This window comes from Stegastes partitus, unplaced genomic scaffold (assembly GCF_000690725.1).
Source record: "Stegastes partitus isolate 25-593 unplaced genomic scaffold, Stegastes_partitus-1.0.2 Scaffold1113, whole genome shotgun sequence".
NCBI lineage: Eukaryota > Metazoa > Chordata > Actinopteri > Pomacentridae > Stegastes > Stegastes partitus.
The window spans coordinates 102,958-127,315 of NW_007578844.1; the positions used below are offsets into that span (position 1 = coordinate 102,958).

General features: G+C 42.2%; 2 protein-coding genes across 2 annotated transcripts in view; both read left to right on the forward strand.

Annotated features, from left to right (window-relative positions):
- Positions 1–23,535, forward strand: dnhd1 (dynein heavy chain domain 1). The gene is made up of 44 exons (XM_008296240.1): positions 1–323; positions 707–904; positions 1,025–1,228; positions 1,319–1,429; positions 1,621–1,777; positions 1,964–2,215; positions 2,530–2,670; positions 3,958–4,063; positions 4,308–4,507; positions 4,627–4,870; positions 5,087–5,244; positions 5,883–6,008; positions 6,129–6,405; positions 6,630–6,757; positions 7,474–7,672; positions 7,759–7,850; positions 7,994–8,222; positions 8,389–8,514; positions 8,637–8,734; positions 8,861–11,948; positions 12,091–12,181; positions 12,276–12,435; positions 12,540–12,822; positions 12,922–13,608; positions 13,672–14,464; positions 14,658–14,763; positions 15,143–15,257; positions 15,383–15,569; positions 15,890–15,980; positions 16,303–16,431; positions 16,718–16,909; positions 17,107–17,499; positions 17,854–18,277; positions 18,476–18,574; positions 18,684–18,860; positions 19,137–19,315; positions 19,908–20,939; positions 21,023–21,197; positions 21,333–21,407; positions 21,508–21,733; positions 21,865–21,956; positions 22,037–22,186; positions 22,357–22,979; positions 23,107–23,535. The coding sequence occupies exons 1-44, from the start codon at positions 1–3 to the stop codon at positions 23,533–23,535; spliced, it is 13,365 nt and encodes a 4,454-aa protein (XP_008294462.1).
- Positions 1–24,358, forward strand: part of LOC103368013 (extracellular serine/threonine protein kinase FAM20C-like) — a 44,779-nt gene that overhangs the window by 19,176 nt on the left and 1,245 nt on the right. The window lies entirely within an intron of this gene.

The following is a 24,358-nucleotide window of genomic DNA, read 5'->3' on the forward strand; positions in this document are numbered from 1 at the left end:
ATGTCCGCTGCCCCTGCAACGGATGGATCCTCTGAGAACTGTGGTAAAGGCATTACAAGGCCCAAGGTTAAGAAAAAGGCCCTCTCTGGTGATGTGACTTTACCAGCAGTGTCTGCGGCCCGACCTCTGTTTAGTCACAGGTCCATTCTCAGAAATGTCCCCTCAGACGAACCTCTGTCAGGGCTGGAACTACCTCGTCTTATAGCCCAAGTAGGACCTGCGATAGCCAAACGTGAAAGAAAATGGACAGAAGGACCTGGACTGATGGCCTTAGCATTAGGGACTGACATCCCTATCAGAGCGACTCAGTCGACAGCGCAGAGGTACACGGGGATAATGATAGCATGGATTACACAGTGGTTTTTTTCTCATTTAGGTTGTGTAAAATGTTGTAATTTCTGACATAAATACAATACTGCTATCAAACTCCTTTAGAAAAAATGAGCATGATGAATGTGCTTTGATGAAAATATGCAGTAGGTGTAGGTGTGTCTTTATAGGCCCTCTTCACACAATGTCTGCTTAAAATAAATATTGTCTTTTTCTTGCATAATTTTATCCCTGAAGATTTGAAAAAAACAAAAAAAAAATCAGTTACCAAAGTTGTATAAAGAGCTGGCAGATTAGCTGTCAACATTTACTCCTCAAGCTATTTAAATCCTAAATGAATTTCTCTCTTGTTTATGCTCATTTTTTCTTGTTTCAGTCTTACAGATAAAGATGAACCAGCGACAGTCACAGCATGTAAGGATAAAAAGATAATGACTGCGAAAGATGGGAAAGCGACCAGACCAAGTAAATTTCCTCTTACTGGCATTGAGGTTGTTCAAATCTTTGCCCAGAAAAGAGACCCAGAAGACTTTGAGCTTTATTTTCTGAAAGAAGCAGATAGGGCTGCTTACAGGTACCAGTGAAAAATGATAATTACCACAGCTTAATTTAAGAGTTCTCTGCATTGTCTCATGTTGTCATGTCATGCTGTTCAACAGTTAAATGTACAGTCAGGTGTCTTCTTTGTTCACAGACCCTATGACCTGCGAGTGGTCCAATCCAGTGATGCTGGTTCAGAGCACTATTTGTTCTCTTCCAAAACTGTTGCACACATGACAGAGAAGGGTTGTGATGAAATTGTCAGTCTGGGAAGGTGGTACCAAGAGTGTGTGTTGTGGACAGCTCTGCAGGAAATCCCTTTTTTCAGGGACTTCAGACTGCGGAAGGCTTTCATCTGGTAATCCATTTAGCTTTGTCTTTTGTCTTTCTCACCACTTACTTATAACTTTTGTCCTGATGCATTATGTTTTTGTTTTTTTTTCCCCAGGTGGCATAAAAATGTGCGCAAAATCATTTTTCAGCGCAAATGTAAGAATCTGCAGGAAATGCTTCTTATAGCTGTACCTCAGTTTAGAAATGCTCTTCATCTGTTCACCAGGTGAGTTAGAGCAGACCCCAGCCTTGAATCACAGCTACAACACTAAAATACCGGAGCAGTAGCTCTTTGTATGCTGTAATACTTGTGGAACTATCAGACTGTGGCGTTCAGTTTCTTTATGATTGGATCTGACCTTTAACTTAAACATAAAGTGTGGGAATGTTTTTGTGCTTCACTTTTCTCTTTTATAGGCTTATTGAAGAAGTAAAAGGGACACACCGGATGCCTCTAGATGACTCTAGAACCTACACATTGCTGCAGTTCAAGGATGTACTGATAACCAACAATCAAGAGTGTCTGCAGGTTTTGCAGAAGTTATCACAGTGTCGTACTGTTATCCTAAATGCGGTACTTCTTTGTTTTTCGTACAACCATAACAACCAGTAAACTTTATAAAGAATACCATTAATCATTTAGTACCTGAGAGCACAGCATTTCTTTTTAATGAGTATAATTTAAGAGCCTTACTTCATCTAAGAAAGAAGCCTGACATTTTCTGGAATAATCTCTAAGATGCTCTTTTTTTATCCTCAGGTGAAGGAAGAAAGCTATAAGAAACACCAGGAGTTGCAGCTGCAAATAAAAAGTGCTAAATGGCCAAATAGATGCTCGGAACCCATTCACCTGCATCTGGCTCACCAGCGTGAGCTGAAGAAAGAGCTGGCCCGGTCTAAAGGCATCCTGCAGAAACTAGGAAATTTTGCAGCACTCATCCATGAAATGATTGTTCAGAGTGTCGTCACCATCATCCAGCAAGATGCCATTTCTTTTCTCAGTCTTTTAAAGGTGTTTAATTTCCTTCATTTATGCAGCAGTGTCTTGCTATAGTCATACAGACCTTTCTGCTAGAAAAAAAAAAGTTGATTTAAAGCATAGAAGCCTTGTCAGTTTGGTCTTTAACACAAAGTGTTTTCAGATAGTGCACGGTTGCAAGATTCTCTCAGAATATAACCAGAAGAAATATGAATACAAACATGTGATTACTCTGAAGCACCACTGCTGCATAAAGTACCTGAGGGAGCATCAGATAAAGCTAATAGACAATAAACTGAATTTATATTTAATGAAATAAATTTAACTGAATGTTTTTTGTTTGGCAGAGGAGGAAATCTCAGAGCTGTGTCTTCCACACTGAGCTGTGTTTGAGTGCCAAAAATCTGCTGACTTTGGACCCACCGATACATCTGTTCCAAGAAACAGTGAGTGAAGCACTTCTGAGTGTTGGCGACTCTATTGTTCAGGTAATTAATACATTCCCACAGTTGCAATTACAGCTACACTTGCATCACAGAATATTTTTCAGAAGCAGAGAGTGTCATTGGAAGCGTGCCTCACATTTGTGTCAAATGGACGTGGTGAACACAAATTAGAATATTTCACTTGTGTAGTTCATAATGTGAGCAAACCATGAAACAGTATTTCCATCCATCCGTTATCTATACGCCGCTCAATCCTCACTAGGGTCGTGGGGGGCTGGAGTCTATCCCAGCTGACTTAGGGTGAAAGCAGAGGACACCCTGGACAGGTCACGAAACAGTGTTTGCACTTGAAGTGTGAAGGACAAAAGTTAAGTGTTAATATTTCCAAAAGGTTCATTTGTGCAGTTGTAATGGCTTAGACAGGGCTCCAGACTAACTTTTCCAATGGTAGCACTGGTGCTACCAATTAACTTTGTTGGTCGCCCCCCTCCCTTGTTTTGGTTCAGCGTTGCCACAGCTATTGATGCACCATGCAGCTGATGAATGGCTGTTTTTGCATAACTTAGTTATGTTGCAATGATCTTCAGTGATACAAGACTTGACGTTTGTAAAATATTTTAAAATGAAAATATATTTATTTTGTTAGCAATCCTCTTCTGATATCAGTCATTAACTGGGTACAGGCTAAACAATTGCTGAAAATGCCCATGGGTAGATGCTACCTTTTACCAATGTTCCCTAAACGCCTCACGTGCTGCTTTGGTAGACGCTAACCATGTGGCTGCTCCTCTGACGGGTGCGCGATCAAACATTTGTTGGAGAACAGTGGAAAGTGTGTTTTACACAAGTTTGCCCATGTTGAAAAATTTTCTATTAGCAGATATTTAGTTTTTTTGTATGAACAGTCTTTTCTACAAGCTGAGCGTATTTTAAATGTCCATACCACTGGCCATCATGTTCATAGAGTCAAAATTGTGATCACTGTTAAAATTTGAACCTACAAGATTGAATGTGGGGCTACTTTTTCTTGCTTACTGACTCAGTCGAGATCTCTCTGCCTGCACCTGAACACTTTTATCATCAGGTGTGTTGGACCTCTCCCTCTCCTCCTCTCACTTCGCTGTGTATTTATTTATTTTAAACATAATCGGCTATATATCGTTTTATCATTGGATCACGTTAACAACGAAACTGACGGTTTTATCCGTAGAAAAAATCTGTAAAAAAATAAATAAAAATCCAACAAGTAGGATTAATATTTTTAGCATATTTAATATAATTATTCCATTTGTTAATTCAATCACCACACTCACCTTTCATCCCTGGCAGATGTGTGAGAATTGTGGATTCTTCCTGGAGATAACCAACAGTGAGTTCACATCTGCCCAGGATTTATCCTCAGACGCCAGCTGTATCCAACATTCTGCATCTATAGGTATGATCATTTGCATTGCTGTTGTTGCTGGTCTTTACGTTCCACTCTTCTAATTTCAGTTAATTTGAGATTCTGCTGATGTAAACCCATGGTATTCATGTGAAAATGTGCCTGGCACTTTGTGGATTTCTCTGGGGATCAGTGTGGTCTTGAGAAAACAGTAGTGCCACAATCTGATTAATTATTTATATTTTTTGTCAATTATTGTGTCTTTGAAAGATCTTTATTTTTTTTTTATTCCTAGGAGAGATGAACAACGATAGGATGACTCATCGATGGCTCAGAGACATGTCAGTGGTGCTGCCTGAAGAGAATTTTCCAGTGGTGCAATGCAACATGGTGCGTGGTTCCTACTATCCTCTGTCCAAAACACAAGTGGAGTGGCAGATTAGCAGCAATGACATTACAAAGCAAGTTGAGGAAGCACAGGCTAAGACCATGCAGGTGAGGCTGTCACTTTCAAATCCAGTACTGGTCGATGTCAATGCACAATTAGTAATTGTTTTATAGAATCTGCGCACTACTCTGTTTGCCTACAGTAGCTCTTGCTGTTCTCTGGACAGGAAGCTGAACTGGAAATCCGGCAGCTATGTGAGAGCTATGCATGGTTGGTGGACATCCATTTGTTTGTTGGCCAGTGGAGTCTAGCCTATTTGGAATCCATGAAAGGTCAACCTGCTTTGCTTTATGAGGAACACTTTAAGAAGACGCGCAACTGGACTGAAAGAATCAACACAGCTGACTCGTTGATCTCGACCTCCAACCAACTGTTCATTGTTGACTGCACCTTCACAAAGGAAACTCTAGGTTAGTAGTTGTATGAAAGTAGCGGCTTATATCCAGTTTAACATGATGACTCTAAAGGACTGTCTTTCAAAACTGCATTATCTCAAACCTAGAAGAAATAACTATTATCCCTGTTTCAAATTTCCTCCAAGGTCTGTTGATTGGTTGAGATATCTATTACTTACTTTATGTTAACAATGAGAAGCGCTCATGACCGCTGTGCCTTCGTTTCTCCAGGACGAAAACTAAGGTCCGTTGAGGAGGAAGTGCTGCAGCAGCTAGTTGAGCAGATCAAGCTGCACTCGGAGAATGTCATATCAGACTTGGAGAGGACGACTGCTGAACTCAAGACAGAACCACAAGACTTACATGACTTCTCACAATATGCTCTTTTGGTACAGAAACTCCTGAGAATGACATATATGCCTGAAAAAAATAGTGTATAAGAAGAAAAAACATCATGTGTAGAGGAGAAATAGATAACTGGATATGCGAGACAATACCCTCGTTTTTTGTGTTGTCTCTTAACAAGGAGGCTGGAAGGAACGTTCGGATCCTCTTGAGGCACATCTTGTGGTCACACATTCACTTTAACTAAATTATTTATCCCAAAGGCTCTGCCTCTCCTCAAATGTGTTCTGAATTTAGATTCCATTAGCCAAGAATAATCAGATGATTCTCAGTGCATTAAGGCCTACAGTGCTGTTGTTTGATGCCGCGCTGGTGAGGAACCCTAGTGTATACTTTTAGAATTTCCATTATTAAGTATTCCAGTGAGATTTTGTGATAATGAGTTGTTATGAGAGCGTATGGTTTGGATATATTTCTTCTAGTTGTCACTGAAATTGCAGCCCGTAGTCACTAGAATGTTATATAATGACATCTGAAGGTACTTTGTTTTGCCTCCTAAGACTTTTGGGATGGAAGATAACATATATTGTATATTTGAAATCACTGGTCAAATATAATTTACTGAGTAACGATAAACCAGAAAAAAAATGTATCAAAAGCAACATTTTTCTTTTGTCTGCAGGTGAGGGAATCTGTGAAAATGTTGGCTGACGTACAGAGACGGTTGGAGTACATTCACTCCCTCCATACCGCGATGTGCCTGACCCATAGGAAGATGACAGAGCAGGAGCTGAGTTTGGAAGAAAAGGTTTGCAGGCGTAGAAATGAAGACAATGCCATAAATAACCAAACTGTAGTTGTACACCTCAGTAATCTGAGTCTGTTTTTCGCTGCAGTGTGCGTGCTTCTATTTGTGTTCCACATTTAGATGCTGGGCCTGTGGAATTCCTTTATTCCCCTCTTGAAGCAAGCAGACAGTGTTGTGCGCCACCGTCTTCCTTCAGCAGCTAAAGAATTGGACACAATGTTCTCGTGCTTGGTCTGTGACCTTAAAAATGTAGTCTCTCATGCTACATCTGGACCCTTTCTTGACTTGAACCAGAATGCCACAGAGATGGCCTCTAAACTGAACGACATGTGTGCACATGTGCAGACTCTGAGTGCAAAGCTGAAACAGCTTAATATTAACAGTCAAAACTTACAAGGTGGGTTGATTCGGTGTAGTTTCTATAAATCATTTACAGAAGACACTTTCCGAACTGGAAGGACTTTCAGGTTTGATTGCTTGCAGATTAAAAAATAAACTTCAACAACAACAAAAAAAAAGTAATAATAACAAAACATCTATTTCTTGTGTTTGAACAAAAATGAAAAAAAGATATGTATTGACAAAAATTTGAAGTCTAATTGTTTTGTTGTCTCCCATCAGAGCATACAATGGATTTGTCTATTCTGACAACAGATGCTCAGAAGGTCACAGCCCGCAAAGAGTTGTGGGAGCTGAAAGCTGCGTGTGCTACGTGGTTGGAAGAATGGAAACGGCTGCTTTTCAGTGAGGTGAAATGTCAAATCACTTTTTTTTTGCTTCATGACAAGAATATAAAATGTGTTTGTCATGCAGGTAATTATTTGGAATAAACAATTTGTTCTATTTGTATATGAGGTGTGTCAGAAAAATTTCAGGACTGGTGTCACAAAAAATGCATTTCAAATCCAAACTACCAGTTTTTCCCTTCGAACTAATCCTCCTGGAGTCTAACACACTTTCCCAGCTTTCTGTGCCACGCCGCCATGCACTCCTGGAAGGATTCTTTGGGGATCCTCCGCACATCCGTCATCACAGCCATCTTAATGTCATCCACGTCTCCAAAACGGGTCCCCCTGCTGACCCCTTTGAGCTTGGGGAAGAGGACAAAATCACACGGAGCGCGTTGTCATGCCACAACTCCCGCCTCTTCTCACGCACTGAACAAAGCAAATGCTGCAGGATCTCTCTGTAGACGTGCTGGTTGATTGTCTGAAGGGGAAAACTTATAAAAAATATATCTTTTGTGACACCAGTCCTGGAACCTTTCTGACACACCCCGTAAAATTAAATGTGCTTCCCTCTTAATTGATTTCCTTCTTTTTCTTCTTTGGAGTAAAAATGAAGTGTAATGCTGTGGTATTGACAAGCACAACCTACTCCATAATAGTATTCACTGTTTTTGAATATATCAATCTTGCCCATGTGATATGAGCCAAAAAACAATGAACATGTGTGTACTTGTCAGGTTGTGGTGTCGCAAGACCAGGCAAAAATTGCCATGTGGAAGGAACAAGCTCAGTCTTTGACAAATATCATACCCCCCCATGATGCAGTGCTGCAAGAGACTTTAGAAGTCCTAGAGAACTTTAACCATCACCTCAAATTCCTGGCCAAGCTGCAGAGCCCCACACTTAAAGAAAAACACCGGAGAGCTATGTTCCAAGGTTGGAGACTTTGCCCATATTGTGCCACTGCTTACTCTGTGAACTGCTGCATAGATGTTATGATCAAAATGTTGTGTATCTTGCAGACATGGGTCTGCTGTATGCCCCAGAGAACAAGGTGACTGTCGCTGATCTCATGTCTCTGCAACTTGAAACTCATGAGGAAATGATTAACAAAGTGAGTACAAGAGAAGTTATAGACTAAGCTATGGCAGTGGTGCTAAATGGAAATAATAGGCAAATAATATGTTGAAACATTTGCTTGGGAAAACAGGCTAAATAACTGATGTAAGACATTTACACTACCTTCTACTCGGTCAGATTTACAGGGATGCACAAACAGAGGAGAACATGGAGCAGACCTTCCAAAAGCTTTGCCAGGGATGGAAAGTCAGACTCTTCCAGCTGGATGAATTCACTCTCCCTGTTTGGCAGCACTGTGAGCCACAGAATGGATTATCAAAGAAGGAGAAGCCCACAGAAGGCATCGTCTCAAATGTTCAAACTGCGAGTCAAAACTTCTGCGATGATTCAAGATTCACCATAACCGGTGAGACTAAATAACAAGCAGGCAAATTTAATGTCAAAGACGTGGACGTTGTGTAGTCACAGATTGTTGTTGCTGAGTCATTACTTTGGGTCCCTCTTAAGGTAAGTGTGTAAAAGCAATGTCCTTCTAACAAATTACTGGATTTGCTATGTGTTTTCCCATTCAGGTCTGGACGTACTCCTTGTTGAGACAGAGAATGATGTGATGACTCTGTCCACCATGTTGACGTCCCCACACAGTGCTGAGTTCAGGCTGCAGTTAGAGGATTGGATTAAGTCGCTACAAAAACTTAGTAAGCAGTAATTAAGCAAGTCATGTGGAAGTTTGTTAGTGTCTTAACACGGACACAAATTAAGCAGACTTGTAAAAATATAATACGCTGCTTTTTTCTTTCTTTTTTTTTTATATTCTCAGAGAATCTGCTGGAGTTATTTGAAAGATATCAGCAAATGTGGGCCTTTCTGACTAAGATGTTTAGTGATACATCCTTTGGTGATCAGAGATTAGATCTGGTATGTCCCTGTGCTTTCACAAATCAAACATCTAAATGTCAATATTTGGAACGTTCCATAAAGGAAGTTTGGTGTAAGGCCACATGTTGCATTAACATTTTTTTCTTTTTGTATTTTGTTTTATAGCTGAATCGTTTCCAGCCAGGTGATGAGACATTTAAGGAAGTGATGGCTTCTGTATCAGCTGACCCTTGTGTGTTGAACTTTAGCAAGACAAGCATCAAACTTCATGGTGATAGCCTTTGCCAGATTCTCTCTGATGGTTTGTCTACAATGGAAGCAATTTCCAATCAGATGTCGGATTTCCTTGAAGCCCTCCGTGCACAGTATCCAAGACTCTGGCTCCTGAGTGACAGGGAAGTGATGAAGCTGCTGTCTTTTCACCCAACACCTTTTACACTGCAGCCCTTTGTGCGCAAATTCTTTAAAGGGGTATGCAGGCTTGAAGTGGACTGTGAAATACCATCTAACACAAGAGATGTACAGAGCTGTGGGGCTACGTCTGAAAGCCACAGGCAGATGAAGGTGATGGGGGTTTTTGGAAGCCTCAACGAACACATTGCCTTTCAGTCTCCTTTGGAACCAAACCTTGATGCCTTGGTTTGGCTTAGGCTCTTTGAGAAACAATTGAAGTTGACCATGATGCAACTCATGAAACAGTGTGTTCTTGTGCGAAACCAGCATAAACCATCCAGTCAACTTTTACCTTGTGACATCTACAGTGCTGACAGGACAAAAAATGCCCAACTTGTGCTAGAGCTTATTTCTGAATATCCTCTTCAGTGTCTGCTGGTGGCTGAGGAGGCAGTATGGTGCAGTGTTGTTCAACAAGCTTTCCAACAGTCAAATCCTGTGACGTTAGGAAACATAAAGACATACAACTCTGCAAAGCTGGAAAACCTTGGACGTTCCATAAGAGATACAGTCCCAGGGTGTCAAAGTGGATCTCTTATTTCCAAGTACACAATGATGTGCCTGCGTGCTTTATTGCAGCGTACAATGAATCATGCACAGCAGCTATCTCAACTCATGGAGGTACAGTGTGCGATGGAAACGTCTTTTGAGTGGCTTAGTGTGATGAAGTATCACGTAAACTCAGAAGATCAGAAAGACGGCGATGATCCGACTTGTTACGTGGATGTTTTGGGCCATCACTTCCAATATGGCTTTGAGTATTCTGGTCCAGAAGACTGGGTGATGGTGAATACTCCTTCCACAGATCAGGCGAGGCTGGGGATTCTTCTCGCTCTGTCAAGCTACAAGTGTGGGTTTGTGAGTGGACCTTCCATGTCTGGAAAGAAAAAAGTTGTGGTGCAGTTGGGAAAAGCGCTGGGACGACAGGTTGTCATTTTACAATGTTGTCCAGGCATGAGGCCTGGTGTTATTCAGCAGATGTTGCTGGGTGCTCTCCAAACAGGAGCATGGCTTCTGCTCAACTCTGTGGACTTACTAACACCAAGTATCTTGTCCTTCCTGGGACAGCATCTAGCAGACATACACCGATCCTTCTACGAATTAAGAAAACATCAGAATCAAAGACTAAATGACGAGCCAGAGGACAAAACCGTTGAGAGGGTCACAGGTTGCACAAATATGGTTAATCCAGAATGCCATATGGTACTTGAAGGGAAAAGCATTTCTGCCAGCCTCAACTATGGATGTGTTCTTATCTCATCAAAAGGGCACGCATCCAAGATTCCAGAGAGTCTGCGATTTGCAACTAGACCTGTGTCCTTAATGCATACGGATTACAGGATTATTGCAGAAGTAATGCTGACATCCATTGGATTCTCAGAGGCCATGTCTTTAAGTCAGCGTCTGGTGTCCCTTATCAGCCTGGCCATAGATTCCCACTGTCTACCTGATCATTTCACTGATGACAAGAGCTGCTTTCTTGGTGTCTTGCAAAAGATCATCTGTGCTTCTGAAATGTACTTTCAACAAACTGTACGACAACAAGCAATTTCAAACGAGGCTGAAGGGTCAGCTGCCAAACACACTGATCTTACGACTTCACAAAAAACCGTCCGACTTTCTGAGAAGGATAGAAAAGAAACTGGAAAGCTTTCCAAGAGACAAGAGGAAGAGACAGCTATTGTCAAAGCAGTTTTGTCTGTCTTGATTCCTGTGGACATGAAAACCTCACAGTTCTACATCTTTTTTAGGGACACGTTCCCTATAGCATCTCAAGTTCCTCTTTTCCAACAATATATTGAAGAAGCAGAAAAGAACCAACTTCAAGATGCAATTACAGAAGAATTACAACAAAAACAGTTTTATTGTGACACAAACATAATTTGCAGTGCTGTAACACTCTACCAGACTTTGAAATTCTCTCAGGCAGTTATGCTCATAGGCCCCTCAGGTAGCGGGAAGACAACCTGTTACAGTACTCTTGCTGGAGCAATAAATAGTCTGGCTGCCAAGGCAGATAAATATGTCTCTGAAAAGGACAGAGTGATTAAAGGAGATACTCCACAGGCACATCCACAGATCTCTGCTTCAGACTGGAGTTCTGTCGACACTTTGGTCTTATTTCCCAATGCCATGTTCCATGAAGAGATATTTGGCTGCTTCTGTGAAAACACAGGATGGCAAGACGGAGCCGTTGCAAAGGCGCTGAGAGATTCAGAACGACATGAGCGCACATCTTCTGAAACCAGCAACAAAAAGGATGAAAGTGATGAGACGCCATTAGTGAAGTGGCTGATAATGGATGGAGAGCCTGTGGGAAAGCCTGGCTGGTTAGATTACTTAACCACACTGTGCAATTCTCAGGATCCATTTCTGTGTCTGTCATCAGGTGAAACATTGCTGTCTCACTCATGCCTCAAGCTGCTTTTGGAGATCACTGACCTACGTGATGCAAACCCATCCACAGTGACCCGCTGCAGTCTTGTTTATTTCACAGGTACTGATCTGTGGAAGTCCATCTGGAAGAGTGAACTGAAAGTTCTCTCTTTCAAACACAAACTCAGTCAAGGAATTGTGAGAATGTGGAGTAGTCTGGCTGAAGATCTTTTTTCCAGCACACTTAGTTTGCTTGGGAAACAAGCTTTTACCTCTGCAATCCGTACTGACAGAGAAATTTGTAAAAGCTCCACAGATGGACTGCAAGAAGTCATGTCATTTATTAGAATCCTTCATGCCCTCCTGCAACATTTTCAGAAGGCAGTGGAAAAATCTGACGCAGTGCTTCAAATAGACAAAAAAGGTACAAGATTGGCCATTAGAACACATACCACAACATTATACATAAACGTATGAACTTGTAGCAGTGCTGTAGTTATGCTGCTTTTACTAAGACTGTATCACTCCTCCACCAGCTAAACCTCTAAATGGATCTGACACACCAGACACAGATCCCCAAAGTGAGCAAGATTCGCTCACCAGAAACCTTTTTCTTGTGGCTTATGTTTGGGGATTTGGTGGACATCTGCCTTCCTGGTAAGAGAAGCTTCATAAAACATTGTTATTCAATATTATTGTATACTTGCTATCAATACTAATCTGTATCCAATGTTCTTTTTTTATTCTTTAGCCACTGGCCACAGTTTGACTCCTTAGTTCGCCAAGTGCTCTTCACCTGCAGGTACAAAATTGTGGTTCCTGATGAAGAGAACGTATTTGACCACTTTTTTAACATCGACAGTAAGATGTGTCCCAAGAACCCGCTGTTGACAAAGTCCATCATTCCCAAGGTTTGTCCTGAGTATTGTATCTAGTACACTAAAGGTACCTTGAATATGTTAATCACCACATTTGAATATTTTAACTTACAAGTGTCTTGAATGTATTTGCATAGCGTGGGGAATACACATATCTTCTGAAGCTCATGTTGGAGGCAAATCAGCCAGTACTGCTTGCAGGAGAGCCCGGTTCTGGAAAAACTACTCTGTGCAAAACTTTGCTAACTTTTGACAAGCCGCACATTAGTCTTCCAGCCAGTCCACTACTGAGCTCCAGAGACCTGCGTGTTATACTGAATAGCATCAACTGCCAGAAGAACTGCAAAGACACTATGGACTCCACGACAAAGCGACGACGCCTGCTTCTGTTTGTGGACGATTTGCATGAAGCCCCCTGTGGTGAGTAAGAAAATGTAGCCTGATGTAAATACATTTTAGTCAGATTTTGCACTGTGTGAAGCTTTATGAGGTAAATATGTCTATCATTCCTATTAATAGATGTCTTTGGGGAGGCGTCAATGGCTCTAGAGACACTACGGCAGAGTATTTCCAAGGGGGAGATTCTGACATTGGACACTTACCACCTCAAGTTGTTGAGTTCTGCAACTATTAGCTACATGGCTACATGTTGTGTGTCTGAGTTGGGCAGCTCCCACAATAATGTGATATCCCCGCGACTCTCACGCCTGTTCTCTATCTTTGTGCTCCCTAGCCTATCTCTGGAAGTTATATTGTCTACACAGTCTCCCTGGATAAAAATGTGGCTCAAAGAATTACCACTTGAGCACTGTGGTGACGATATGTTGAATTGTATCATCACTGCTACTAAACATCTGTATCATGCAGTATGTGACCAATTCCAGCCCACTCTGCAGAGGCCCCATTTCATATTCTCCCATCGTGACCTTCAGAAGGTGTTTCAGGGGATGAGCCTGTCGCAGACAGACACCTCAAACACAGAGACAATCAAGAAAAAGGAGAATTCACAGTCGAGCTTTCCTCCTGTCCTGTCACGGCCTTCAGCATCAATTCTTAACGTAGTACATCTCTGGATGCATGAGTGCATGCGTACTTTCAGTGACAGGTTGTGCACAGAGGATGAAAGAAAAACTCTTGTGTCACTCATAGGCAAGACTGCAGCAACGCACTATGGAAATAAATTGGGTGATGCAAGCCACCCTGACAGTTTAGATGGCCCACCTGCTGACACAAGCCTTTCTATTCAAACACTACCAATCGACACAGCAGGCAGTTGTCAGCCAATAGCTCAGAATCCAGATACTCAAGATCTGCCTCAAGCACCAAAACCATGTGAGCAGTCAGACCTGATGGGAGGCCCTACACTGGCTAAACCTTTCCCTCCGTCTGAAAACATTTGCTTAGAAAAGGAAGGCCTTCAAACTGACTCTCTGCAACCACAGATTCTTCAGCATTCAGAGGACATAATGACAAGGCTTTTATATGGTCCTGAGCTCTCTGAGACCCTGAGGTCTGTGAACCAGCAATACAAAATTAAATGCAGCTGCTCTTATCAAGCACAAGAAGTTGATGTACTGCTGCAAGAGCTGTGTGCATTTATGGACAGAAAAGAGGAAGCTGAAAATGACTGCGACATTACGACAAGATACATGGTGCACAGACAGGGGGTGAGCCAGCTGTTTCACATCCTCAGGGCTTTACTCTTACCTGGAGGTCACGGAGTACTGATCGGGTCAGACAGAGGAACTGGCCGGAAAACCACTGTGCGTTTAGCTGCTTACCTCACAGGCTGTCAGTTGATAGAGGTACACTCTGGTAATGAAAATAAGTTGCATGAAATCCTGAAAGAAGCTGGGAATCGAACTAGACAGGATGGAGTTAAAGTCAGCCTACTTGTCCATGAGGAAATCAGTCAACCTGTCAGAGAAGAATTACTGGTGGCGATGGCCCACAGAGCCTATCCACCGCTCTATACAGAGGAGGAGCTGAGGAACCTTGTTTCCAGAGTGACTGCGGTGAAGAACTCAAGAAGATACCTTATGGACTGTTGGATGTTTGAGAAGTAAGAGGAAAACCTTACTGATCTAGTAAATCTCAAGCTAGAACTGGTAGCTTTTAACCAATCAGCACCATCATTTTATTGAAAAATTAGGACTAGAAATGAATTTCATGTGCTTACTGAATATTCTGAGTTTACAGATGGATACATGTTTTGACATCGTAAACCATCTTTGGTCTGTTTTCTTTTCACAAAGGAACTTGAGCCAAGTCCACAGAAATGTTCACGTGTTTCTGCTGATGCCTTTCACCACGACAAACTGCGGTGAAATACCTCCAAACGATGAAGCTCAACGTTGGACTGTAAGTGTTTTCAGTACATTACAATGTGTTCCATTGGAATTCTGTGCATTATTCCATAACAAAACAGAAACTTTTCAGACCACGTTGATATCAGACAAAAGTGTACACATCTATTTTAATATATACGTGAAACAACATTTAAACTATGTCAGCAAACAGTAAGATGTCAAAGCAGCCATTTGGGGCAACAACTTGTGACTTGAGCACAGTAGCAGGGGGCAGTTTGGATGTCCGGGGTGCTCATCAAGACCCTGTCTACCTAAACTGTCTGTCCTAGAGTCACCGCACACCACATTTGAATTTAATGGTGTTTCGTACATATATTTGTGCAGGTTAGATTAGGTATTTCCCAATTAATTCTTTACTGTTTATGATCTAGGCACAAATGGCCAAGGCTCTGAGGCTCAGCTGCTGTGTGGAGGTGTATCAGCCGTGGTCCAACGAGTCTTTAGTGGAAGTTGCTTCTCAGTGCCTCAAGATCAGTCCCTATAAAAGTGAGTCATACTACCAAAGTTAGTCTACACTCATTTTTGTCACTTGTCACTGGCATTGCTTTGTCCAGACTATGCCAAGACATGTCCTCTGTCCTTTTATTGATTTTGATTTTTTTTTAATGAAGTGGCTCGAGAAGACTCCAAGGTCAGCCTGGCTGTGGCGATGGCAGGAATCCACCAGTCTGCGTGTCAGTATGCTTCTGTCCTTCTGACTGCTCAACCTTTCAGTCCGAGGACTTATACGGGGTTCATTGCCCAGTTTGGTTATCTCTGCAGCCACCTGCACAAGGAATGTCAGATGAAAACCAACAGGTAGTTGTTTGTTTCTTTTCTGCCTTTTCCATTTCTACCTGTATCTGCAGTGTTTAATGTCCTGCCACACATGTACAAACACATTTAGGAAGGGATGTCTATGACCTAGCTTTTATGTGATACAATACACCATACCTACAACAAATTCAAACACTTCAAACACATTCAGTGTAAATTATCATGCTGCAAACACTGCTGCACCACCAGCTACAACCTAAACAGTATCTGACACACAAATGCGCACAGTAACCATAGCAGTAAATAATATTTTCTTGACAAAAACAGATGCTTGTTCACAATAATACAATTGTCTTTTTCAGAATTGCCTCTGTTCTGTCTCATTTGGATGTCCTGACAGCTATACAATGCAAACGAAACTTACTGCAAAATAAGGTTGCTGAGACAAAGCAGGTAATGTGGAGCAATTTAGCAAATGCCATTTCCGTGGGATCATTACTCTGTATGTCTACCTAAACAAGATTGTGTTTCACAGTATTTAAACAACCTTTTCAGAATGTGTTTAGTGCACCGTAGAGGCTTATGGAGGCTGAAGAAATTATTGCACAATGGGGAATACAAACTCTTAAGCAATTTATTTTTTAACGAAGAGGTGATGTTAAAGTAACCTTATGAGTGGACTTCAGATAATATTTCAATTTGAGTATTAAGGGATGTTAAAATGAGTAAATTATACCTGCATAAATGGTATATTCTCTTCCTTTCATTCTTGTAGCGTGAGAGAGAGCTCCTTAGAGCTGTGGATGATCAGCAGAGCCTGTTTGGAGAAGCCTGTGAGAAATGTGTAGTAGAGGAAGACAAACTGAATCGCATTCAAGAACAGGTTAAACATGCTAAAAAACAGGTACCGATTTTCTTTTCTTTTCTTTTCTTTTTTTAAATAATAACTTCATCTGCAACAATACAGGTAATATAGCACTTTCATGGTGTACTCAGAAGAAGCCAAATACATTCGTGAGCAGACACATTATGATAATCACTGAATCTGCTTTTTCATTGTACCGTCTGAGGTTGCCTGTTTAGATATAGAATGTAACATAGTCACATCCCTTAGAGCAATTCAGAACATTTATTAGAATTGTCATTAAAAAAAAGAGCTTCTTGTTCATATATAATTATCTTTTTCTCAGAAAACAACTGTGTTCCTGTCACGCCTCAAGATTCTTAATCTTCTTAATCCATCTGACCTGGAGGAGGTGCGCCACTACAGAGATCCACCTGATGGCGTGGTGAAAGTTATGGATGCTGTTTGTTTGCTGTTTAATCGTCCACCAGGCTGGGAGAGTGCCAAACAACTTCTTGGACAATCCAACTTTTTCCAGGTGTGTGACAGATATATATGTTTTACAACAAGCTGTCAATGCAAGTAAAAACTGTGTTAAATGCAGGTTAACGTGGTGCTAAAGTCGGGTCATAATTCATTGGTTTGTGTAATAATGTTCCAGTTGCTTTGGCATTGTTGTTTTTTTAATTATGTTTAAACTGAGTGCCTGTGTGCTATTATATCTCCCTTTCTCAGGAGTTGGAATTTTTTGACCATAATAGTTTCACAAATGAACAACTGCAGCAGCTTGAACAGATAGTTGACAGTCCCCAGTTTGTACCAGACTCTGTGCGTGAGGTCAGTAAGGCCTGCGAATCCCTGTGCCTGTGGGTCCAGGCTGTGTACGGACTGTTGGTCAGGCAAGACTTCGAGGCGTTGGCCAGAGAGGCGCAAGATCAACTACAGCTGGCCAGTCAGCACAAGAAGGAAGCATATGACCATCTGGAGGATGTTAAGCTTCAGCTGCAGTTTGTGCGAAGTCACTTAGAGGAGCAACTGCAGGAGCTGCACGAAGCTGAGAGTACAGAAGCTGCTTTATTAACGGAGCCCGTGGAGATGTTTGTCAGAGACTGGAGGGCTGCAGCTCAGGTGATGTAGATATTTGCAAATACTGTCATAACCTAGCTTTGTACTTATTTTTCTTTTTTCTTTTTTTTTTAAATGTAAATAATGTCTGTGAAGATTCTCAGCCATCCAGGTCGTGGTTATTCTCGTAGATTAATAGCAGCAACTGGACTTGCTTGAGTTCGTTGAAGACGTTTCACCTCTCATCCAAGAGGCTTCATCAATTCTGACTCTGAGCTCTGACATCAGAACCGATGAAGCCTCTTGGATGAGAGGTGAAACGTCTTCAAGGAACTCAAGCAAGTCCAGTTGCTACGATTAATCTACAAGAAAAATTTAAATAATCATAATTTTCTTATCAACTTTTTTTCCCTTCAGGAGGCAGAGTTACGAAATCAAAGCGTACCAGGGGATGCCCTTATCCTGGCTGCAATCATCTCCTATTTAGGCCCCTTTGCACCTGATATTCGCACAGAACTGCTGAGCAAGTGGAGGGTGCTGTGCCAGACAGGAAGCATCAACGTAAACCCCAAGGACCCCAGAACCTCCCTGTTTACAGACTTTGACGCTGCACCTCTCATCCACTGTCCTGGTTTTCCCATCCCTGTCACTGAGAGGCTGCAGCTGCCTCTGGGTCAGGTATTAGGGATGAACGAGTGGCAACTTGAGGACACACTTTCTGCCAGACTGGTGGTTAAGCTGTTGCTGTGGGGTTACAGAGGTGGCTATGTCCAGCGTTGGCCTCTACTGGCAGACACTCAGCAACACCTTGAGATAAGCTGTCAAAACTGGCTTATCACAGGTAAGTCCTTACATTTACAAAACAGGCTTCCCTTTTACCCGATCAAATATCAAAAATTCATTACTCAAATGTATCATAGCTTCTGTTTTGTCTGGCCAGAAGTTACAAACCTCCAGAATCCTCACTCAAGGACTCGATTGGCCTCATACAAAATAAAATCTGAATCATAAATTGTGCTGTCAAATAACTCCTCTACAGGAGAGAATGCTAAACTTGAGAAGGAGACGGAGTTTGGGATGGTGGTTTGTGCAGATGATCCAGAGCTGCTGGACAAGCTGGACCAGGCTGCTGAAAAAGGTAACACAATAGGAAACTAATAAGACAAAAAAAATATGTGGCATTTTAAGTTAAAACATTTTTTTCCCAGCCTTATACTCATTCTAACATTTTGGTTTTTTTTGTGCAGGTTTGAGAGTTCTAGTCACTCACATGGAACGTGCAGTCCCTAGTCCTCAGTTTCTGGACAAACTGGCACGCCCTGACAAATGTTGCTTCCCAGCATTAAAGCAGCCTGTTGAGCTGGTCCACCCTGACTTCTGCCTCTTCCTCAGCACCCATCTGCCTGTCAGACTACTTGTCAGTGGTAAGAATGATAAGCAGAGACTATCCAACTGTAGAGGGGTAGTCTCTGTTAAAGTTCTCTTGCATGAATTGATTTGTTTTTTTTTGCACCAGACTTAAAGGCTATGCATTCATGCTCCCAGTACAATACTGTCGGTTGTTTCTGTTACCAGTTGATTGCAATTGATACAAAAATAGACAGATCCTAACAAGAAATGAGTGAACTGGACACTCTTGTGAAAATGACCTCTTTTTTTTTTACTAATCTGACAAACATGTCTTTACTCCCATTATGTAGAGATCCATGCATCCATCTTGGCTCGAGTACATGTGGTTGACCTCTCTCTGAGCTCAGAAGAGATTCAAGAGCTGATGCTGACACAGCTGCTGCAGTCTGAGTGTAAAGAACTGCTGATTCAAACCTTGCGATTCCAGAATTATAATCACTTGCTGCAGGAGAAACTCGTCACAGAAAAGGTGACTAGACAGCCGTCATATTAAGCATCATATTAAGCTAATATATTGTTTGTCTTGGTTGTTTTGCATTAAGTAATCAATAGTTAATCGATAAGTAGACTCAAATTAGTGTGCAGAGGTTTACTATTTTTCTCTTGCAAGCCATTACATGCTATTGATGGTTGACATTTTTTTGTCTTTGCTTATGAAACAAAGACGAGGTTTTTCTGAAATATTTTTCAAACGGCCTCTAAATCACTCGATATGTTTTTTACATGTAAAATGTTTTTGTTTTTTACATAGTTATTGAGTTTTCTGAGACGACAAGTCATATCATTACCTGAACACTGTCCAGCTGAATTTTTTCCCCCAGACTTTGTCTTCATGTCAAGTTGATATATAGTTTGCGTGCTGTACAAACGTTCTGTTTAAGTGTGGAGTGCTCTTTGTATTTTTTAGTTAAACTGGTGCTGACATTTTTTATTTCTTAAATCAAATGAAAGCAGAGTGCAGTGCTGTGATGCTAAATTCTACTTGATGAACACTCAGTTATTCCATCTTCATAGTTGCTGGACATCAATTTATTGTAAACAATCTTTTTTTTTTTTTTTAGGATGCTCTGATGGACTACATCCTGCAGTTTGATAACGTTCTGCAAGACCCAGGTTTTTCTCCTCGTGCGGCTGTTTGTCTCGATGTGGTGAAGAAACTGCAGGCTGAGATGAAGCGGCTGCGTGAGGAGCAGGACCACCACAAATCCCTGCTGGCTGCTCCCCTCCAGTTAGTGAGGCTGGCAGCTGCCCTGTACGAGGCTCTGCAGGCGGTGTCCCGTCTGTCCCCCGCTTATCACTTTTCTCTACGTGGCTTCATCAAAGTAATGCAAGAGGCTTTCACTGTAAAGGGAAGGCCATTGGTGTCATATACGATTGGGAAAGTGCCAGGGAGCTTAATACCAGAGATCATGAACAGGATGGTGGTCCAGCTATTGGTACAATACAGGCCTTGTCTCTTCAAGAGCCATGCTCTGGTTCTGAAGCTGCTGGTGTCTTTGGCTCTGCTGCAGCACAATCAGCTTTGCTCTGAAGCTGAGAAGCTGGTCTTCCTCAGGGGCCTTACAGACAGAGAGCATCCTGAAACTAAAGTCAAACCCTGCCCCTCTGCCCACATGGTTCCACAGTCCAGCAGTGCTCTGCCCAGCTGGATATCACCTTGTGTCCACTCAGAGCTTCTCTGCTTGGAAGAGATCCCTTCTTTCAAAGGGCTGATTGCCTCACTCTGCGCTTCCCCCAAACATTGGCAGGAGTACCTGCAGTTCCCTTCCTCTACTGTGGTGGGTACTGTTCCCTGCCGCTCTCACTCCCATCTCTCCTTGCTGCAGCGGGCTCTACTCTGGAAAACCATGCTGCCGAACTGCCTGGAGGGAGTAGCTGATGACATAAACGCCTGCCTGCTCTGCCTGTGTGGAGAGTCAGCAGGGACTGAGGTCCCTCACATTGGGAATCCAGAGGCCCTCTCACGATATGTTGTCAAACATGAGGGACCCATCATTCTTGTACTGCCCAGTCCAAAAGATGATAAGTGGATAAGCATCCTGCCTCTTCAGTTAATACACCAAATGGCCCACTGTGTTTCAGAAGACAAAGAGGTGACCGCACACACTAATTTAGTTGTTTCAGTTTATTATCTGTAATGCAGTGCTTAATGTTTTTCTTAATGAATATGCTTTAGGTTGAGGTGAAAGTAGTTTCTGTTGGGGGACTGCGTGATGGTGAGCTCATCCTTTCAATGCTGGACAAAGCCATTAATGATGGCCACTGGTTGGTTTTCAACAACTGCCATCTGCTGGAGCAATGGGATGAGAAAGTAGTGGCTCACCTGAGACACCTGATCTCCTCTGTGAAAGGTCGGTGGTCGATCAAGAATCAGTTTAAATTGCATTCGTTCCATTTGTCATCATTAACCAACGCTTAAAACCCAGCCGTGTTTTTTGTGCTTTTGCCTGCCGACCTACTTGCATGCCTGCCTTCACATCACGCAGAGGAGCCCTGCCTGATTCACCCGTGCTTCCGATTGTGGTTTGTAACTGAAGAAAATGCGTCACACCTCATACCAGGTACATTTATTATTACTTTCATTACTGTTTAAAATAAAAACAGTGACCCTGGTTTTGCTGTTTTTTAATAATTGTAATTTTGATGATGATTATCAAACAGCTGCAGTGCGAATCTGTGCCCTGCCTCTGGTCTGTGACTCTCCTTGGGATCTGAAGGAGGAGCTGAGCTGTTCTTTGCGACAGGTGGCATTTGTCAATCAGCCTCCACCACGGCCAGATTTCACAGCCAGTGATACGGAGTTGCTCCTCCGCTGTGCCATCTTCCACTCTGTCTTGCTACAGAGACAGACCTATAAATACTCAGGCCATGGACAAATCTATCATTGGTGAGAAAATTGTTACACATACTAGCTGTGGATATTCATCACATCTGCTCAGAGCGTTACCAAACATCATGTAAACTTATTGTTTTCAAAAAATGTTTTGCTTATGCATGTGGATCGCTTGGTTTTTAAAGGAGTCAGGAGGATCTCCTTGCTTTAGTGGATGCCTACATTGGCATTGCCAGTCTCTGCCATGACAAGACCAAGGTTTTGCAATATATAGCAGGTGAGGCAGCATGAGAAGATGAAACGGTCTCACTAATTCACTTACTATATGCTTCACCGTGTTGTATTTTCCATTCTTAGTCAATCTAGTGCATGGCGGCCATGTGATGGACTCTGCAGATTTGGAGGTGGTGCAGAGTGTTGCTGAGACTTGCTTCAGCACAGTGTTGCCTTTCCGGGGCAACGGACCACACATCATCTCAAATGTTATCACCACTTCTGGCAACTTTGGTAACCAAACAACCTGGTCCTGATATGTCACATAGCATACAAGCACATTGACATACAGAGCAAGGTGCAACATGAGAACTGCATCAGTTAAATATTCATTGATATAACCAAGAAATAATAAGTTTGTATAAATGCAATGTAGTGATTTGGGGTTTATTTTATGTCCTCAGATTTGTCAAGACTCCTACAGGGTTTGAAGAATGGGCTTTGGGATTCAACAAACAGGAGTGACCCTGTTCTGTTGGGATTCAGTGTTGATGTAGCAGCTGAGATAGTCAAGATCAATAGCCTCAATCTGAACAAACTACTGCAGGCTTCCCAAACTCCTCTAGGAACAGAAAGGAGTCTTAGCACCAAACTCAACCAGCTGGCAGTATTGCCCACCTATAGCCATGCGAGAGACAAATTGCAGGCTCTGAAGAGTTACCTTGCACACAGCAATGACAGCAGAGTTACAAATGCAGGAGCTGTTTCTCACAGTCCCCTACGTGACTTTCTCCAGACTGAGTGGGATGATCTCATTGATTTGGTGTCCTTGCTCCTCTCACAGCTCCAACAGCCCGGTCTATACACGCTGACCTTCGCTTTCCTCCTCAAACTCACTGACTTGTCTCGCTTGGAGAGGAGAGCAGAGTTGCTCTGTGCTTATCTCTGGCGTCGCAGTACTTCAGATCCACCTGGTGCCTATCGACTATCTGCTTTCAGAAAAGCCAGAGGCTTCCTGGTGGCAGTGATGAGAGAGGCCGCTCGAATAAATCGCAGATGTATCAGTGAAGTATCGCTGCATTTTCAGGTAAAGCATTCAAATATATTCATGTTAGAATGACCTTCTACATTTCAAACTCAGTTAATAGAAAAAGTTAATGTCCCACTTTCTAAACACTTTCGAGTAATTCAAGATAATGTTCTTGTCCATCCAGGTTGTGTGTAATAGCACACACCCACCTTCACTTCCTCGGCATTGTGCATTATTGTGTGGCCTGGAGCTGAAAGGGGCATCATGGGATGCACAGCTGGGAGCCCTACAGGACACACTCTCCCCTCAGCCATGCTCACTGCCGCTTCTTTACGTTAAGGCTCAAGTCAAGAGCACAGACGCTGCTCGAGATGTGTTGTCTTGCGACTGTGCATATTTAAAGGACTCCTGCAGCGTTCAAGTCGAGGATGTCTCTCCATTGACTTCTGCTCAGTTACCAGTCTACCACTGCCCGCTCTATCTGGACGAAGAGCAGGACAGTGGAACCTGGGAACTAGCTGATGTTAACATTATCACAAAGATTCCCCTTCATGCCAACCTAAATCCTGTTTTGTGCACTTTGAGGCGGGTGAGGCTCGTAAGTACGCTCTGATTGTACTGAGCTTCCTTCACCAGCTGTGATGTGCCAAACTGATGGTCAAATGCATCAGACGTCTTCTGTATTGTGAACCATTAAGATTGATGCTCTTTATATACAGTATGTATGTACAGTTGTAAATGGATTTACAGTTACAGTATGTCTATTCTTTTTAATACTTTGAAATGAGTTTTTCATTAAAACTGTCTTCTTCACTTCGCTTCAGGAGCAGACGTCTCTCTGCTTACTCCTGCTGCTTACTCCTTTACTCACTTTTTAATCACTCTACTTTTGTTCTCAAATCTTGGATTTTATTTTATTCTTTTCTTTTAAGTGAACCAAGACTTTTGTTTTTATTTTTCTAACTTATCTGACGAGCCAGCGATTACACTCTCCTCAACATGTCCAAGGGAGTAGTCCAAACAAACTCTCCCTGTGGATGCGGTCGGATAAATAAACAAGAAATTTGTGCTCTGCAAGAAGGGTTTTTAATTCTAGAAACTGGATTAGGACTTTAGGAAACGCTCCCAGTGGAATCCAGTGGTAAGAAGTCCACATTTACTTACAAAGGAAAAGGTAAAAACAAAAACGGCTACTTTCAACTTAAACCAAAAGCTAAATGTTACCGTGTCTCTTCCAAGACTCTGTAAAGACACCGTTAATCAACTCGGTGCTAAGCTGAAGCCAAGTCAAAATGCTGGTATCAATGGAGGATACGTAACATCACCCAGAAAAAAGTTAACGAACAGATTTTTACCGCTGTCGGAGCCAAGTGTGACTGAGTTTAACAAACAGAGAGAAAACTAAAATCACTGTGCAAAACAGAAACCCTGAAATC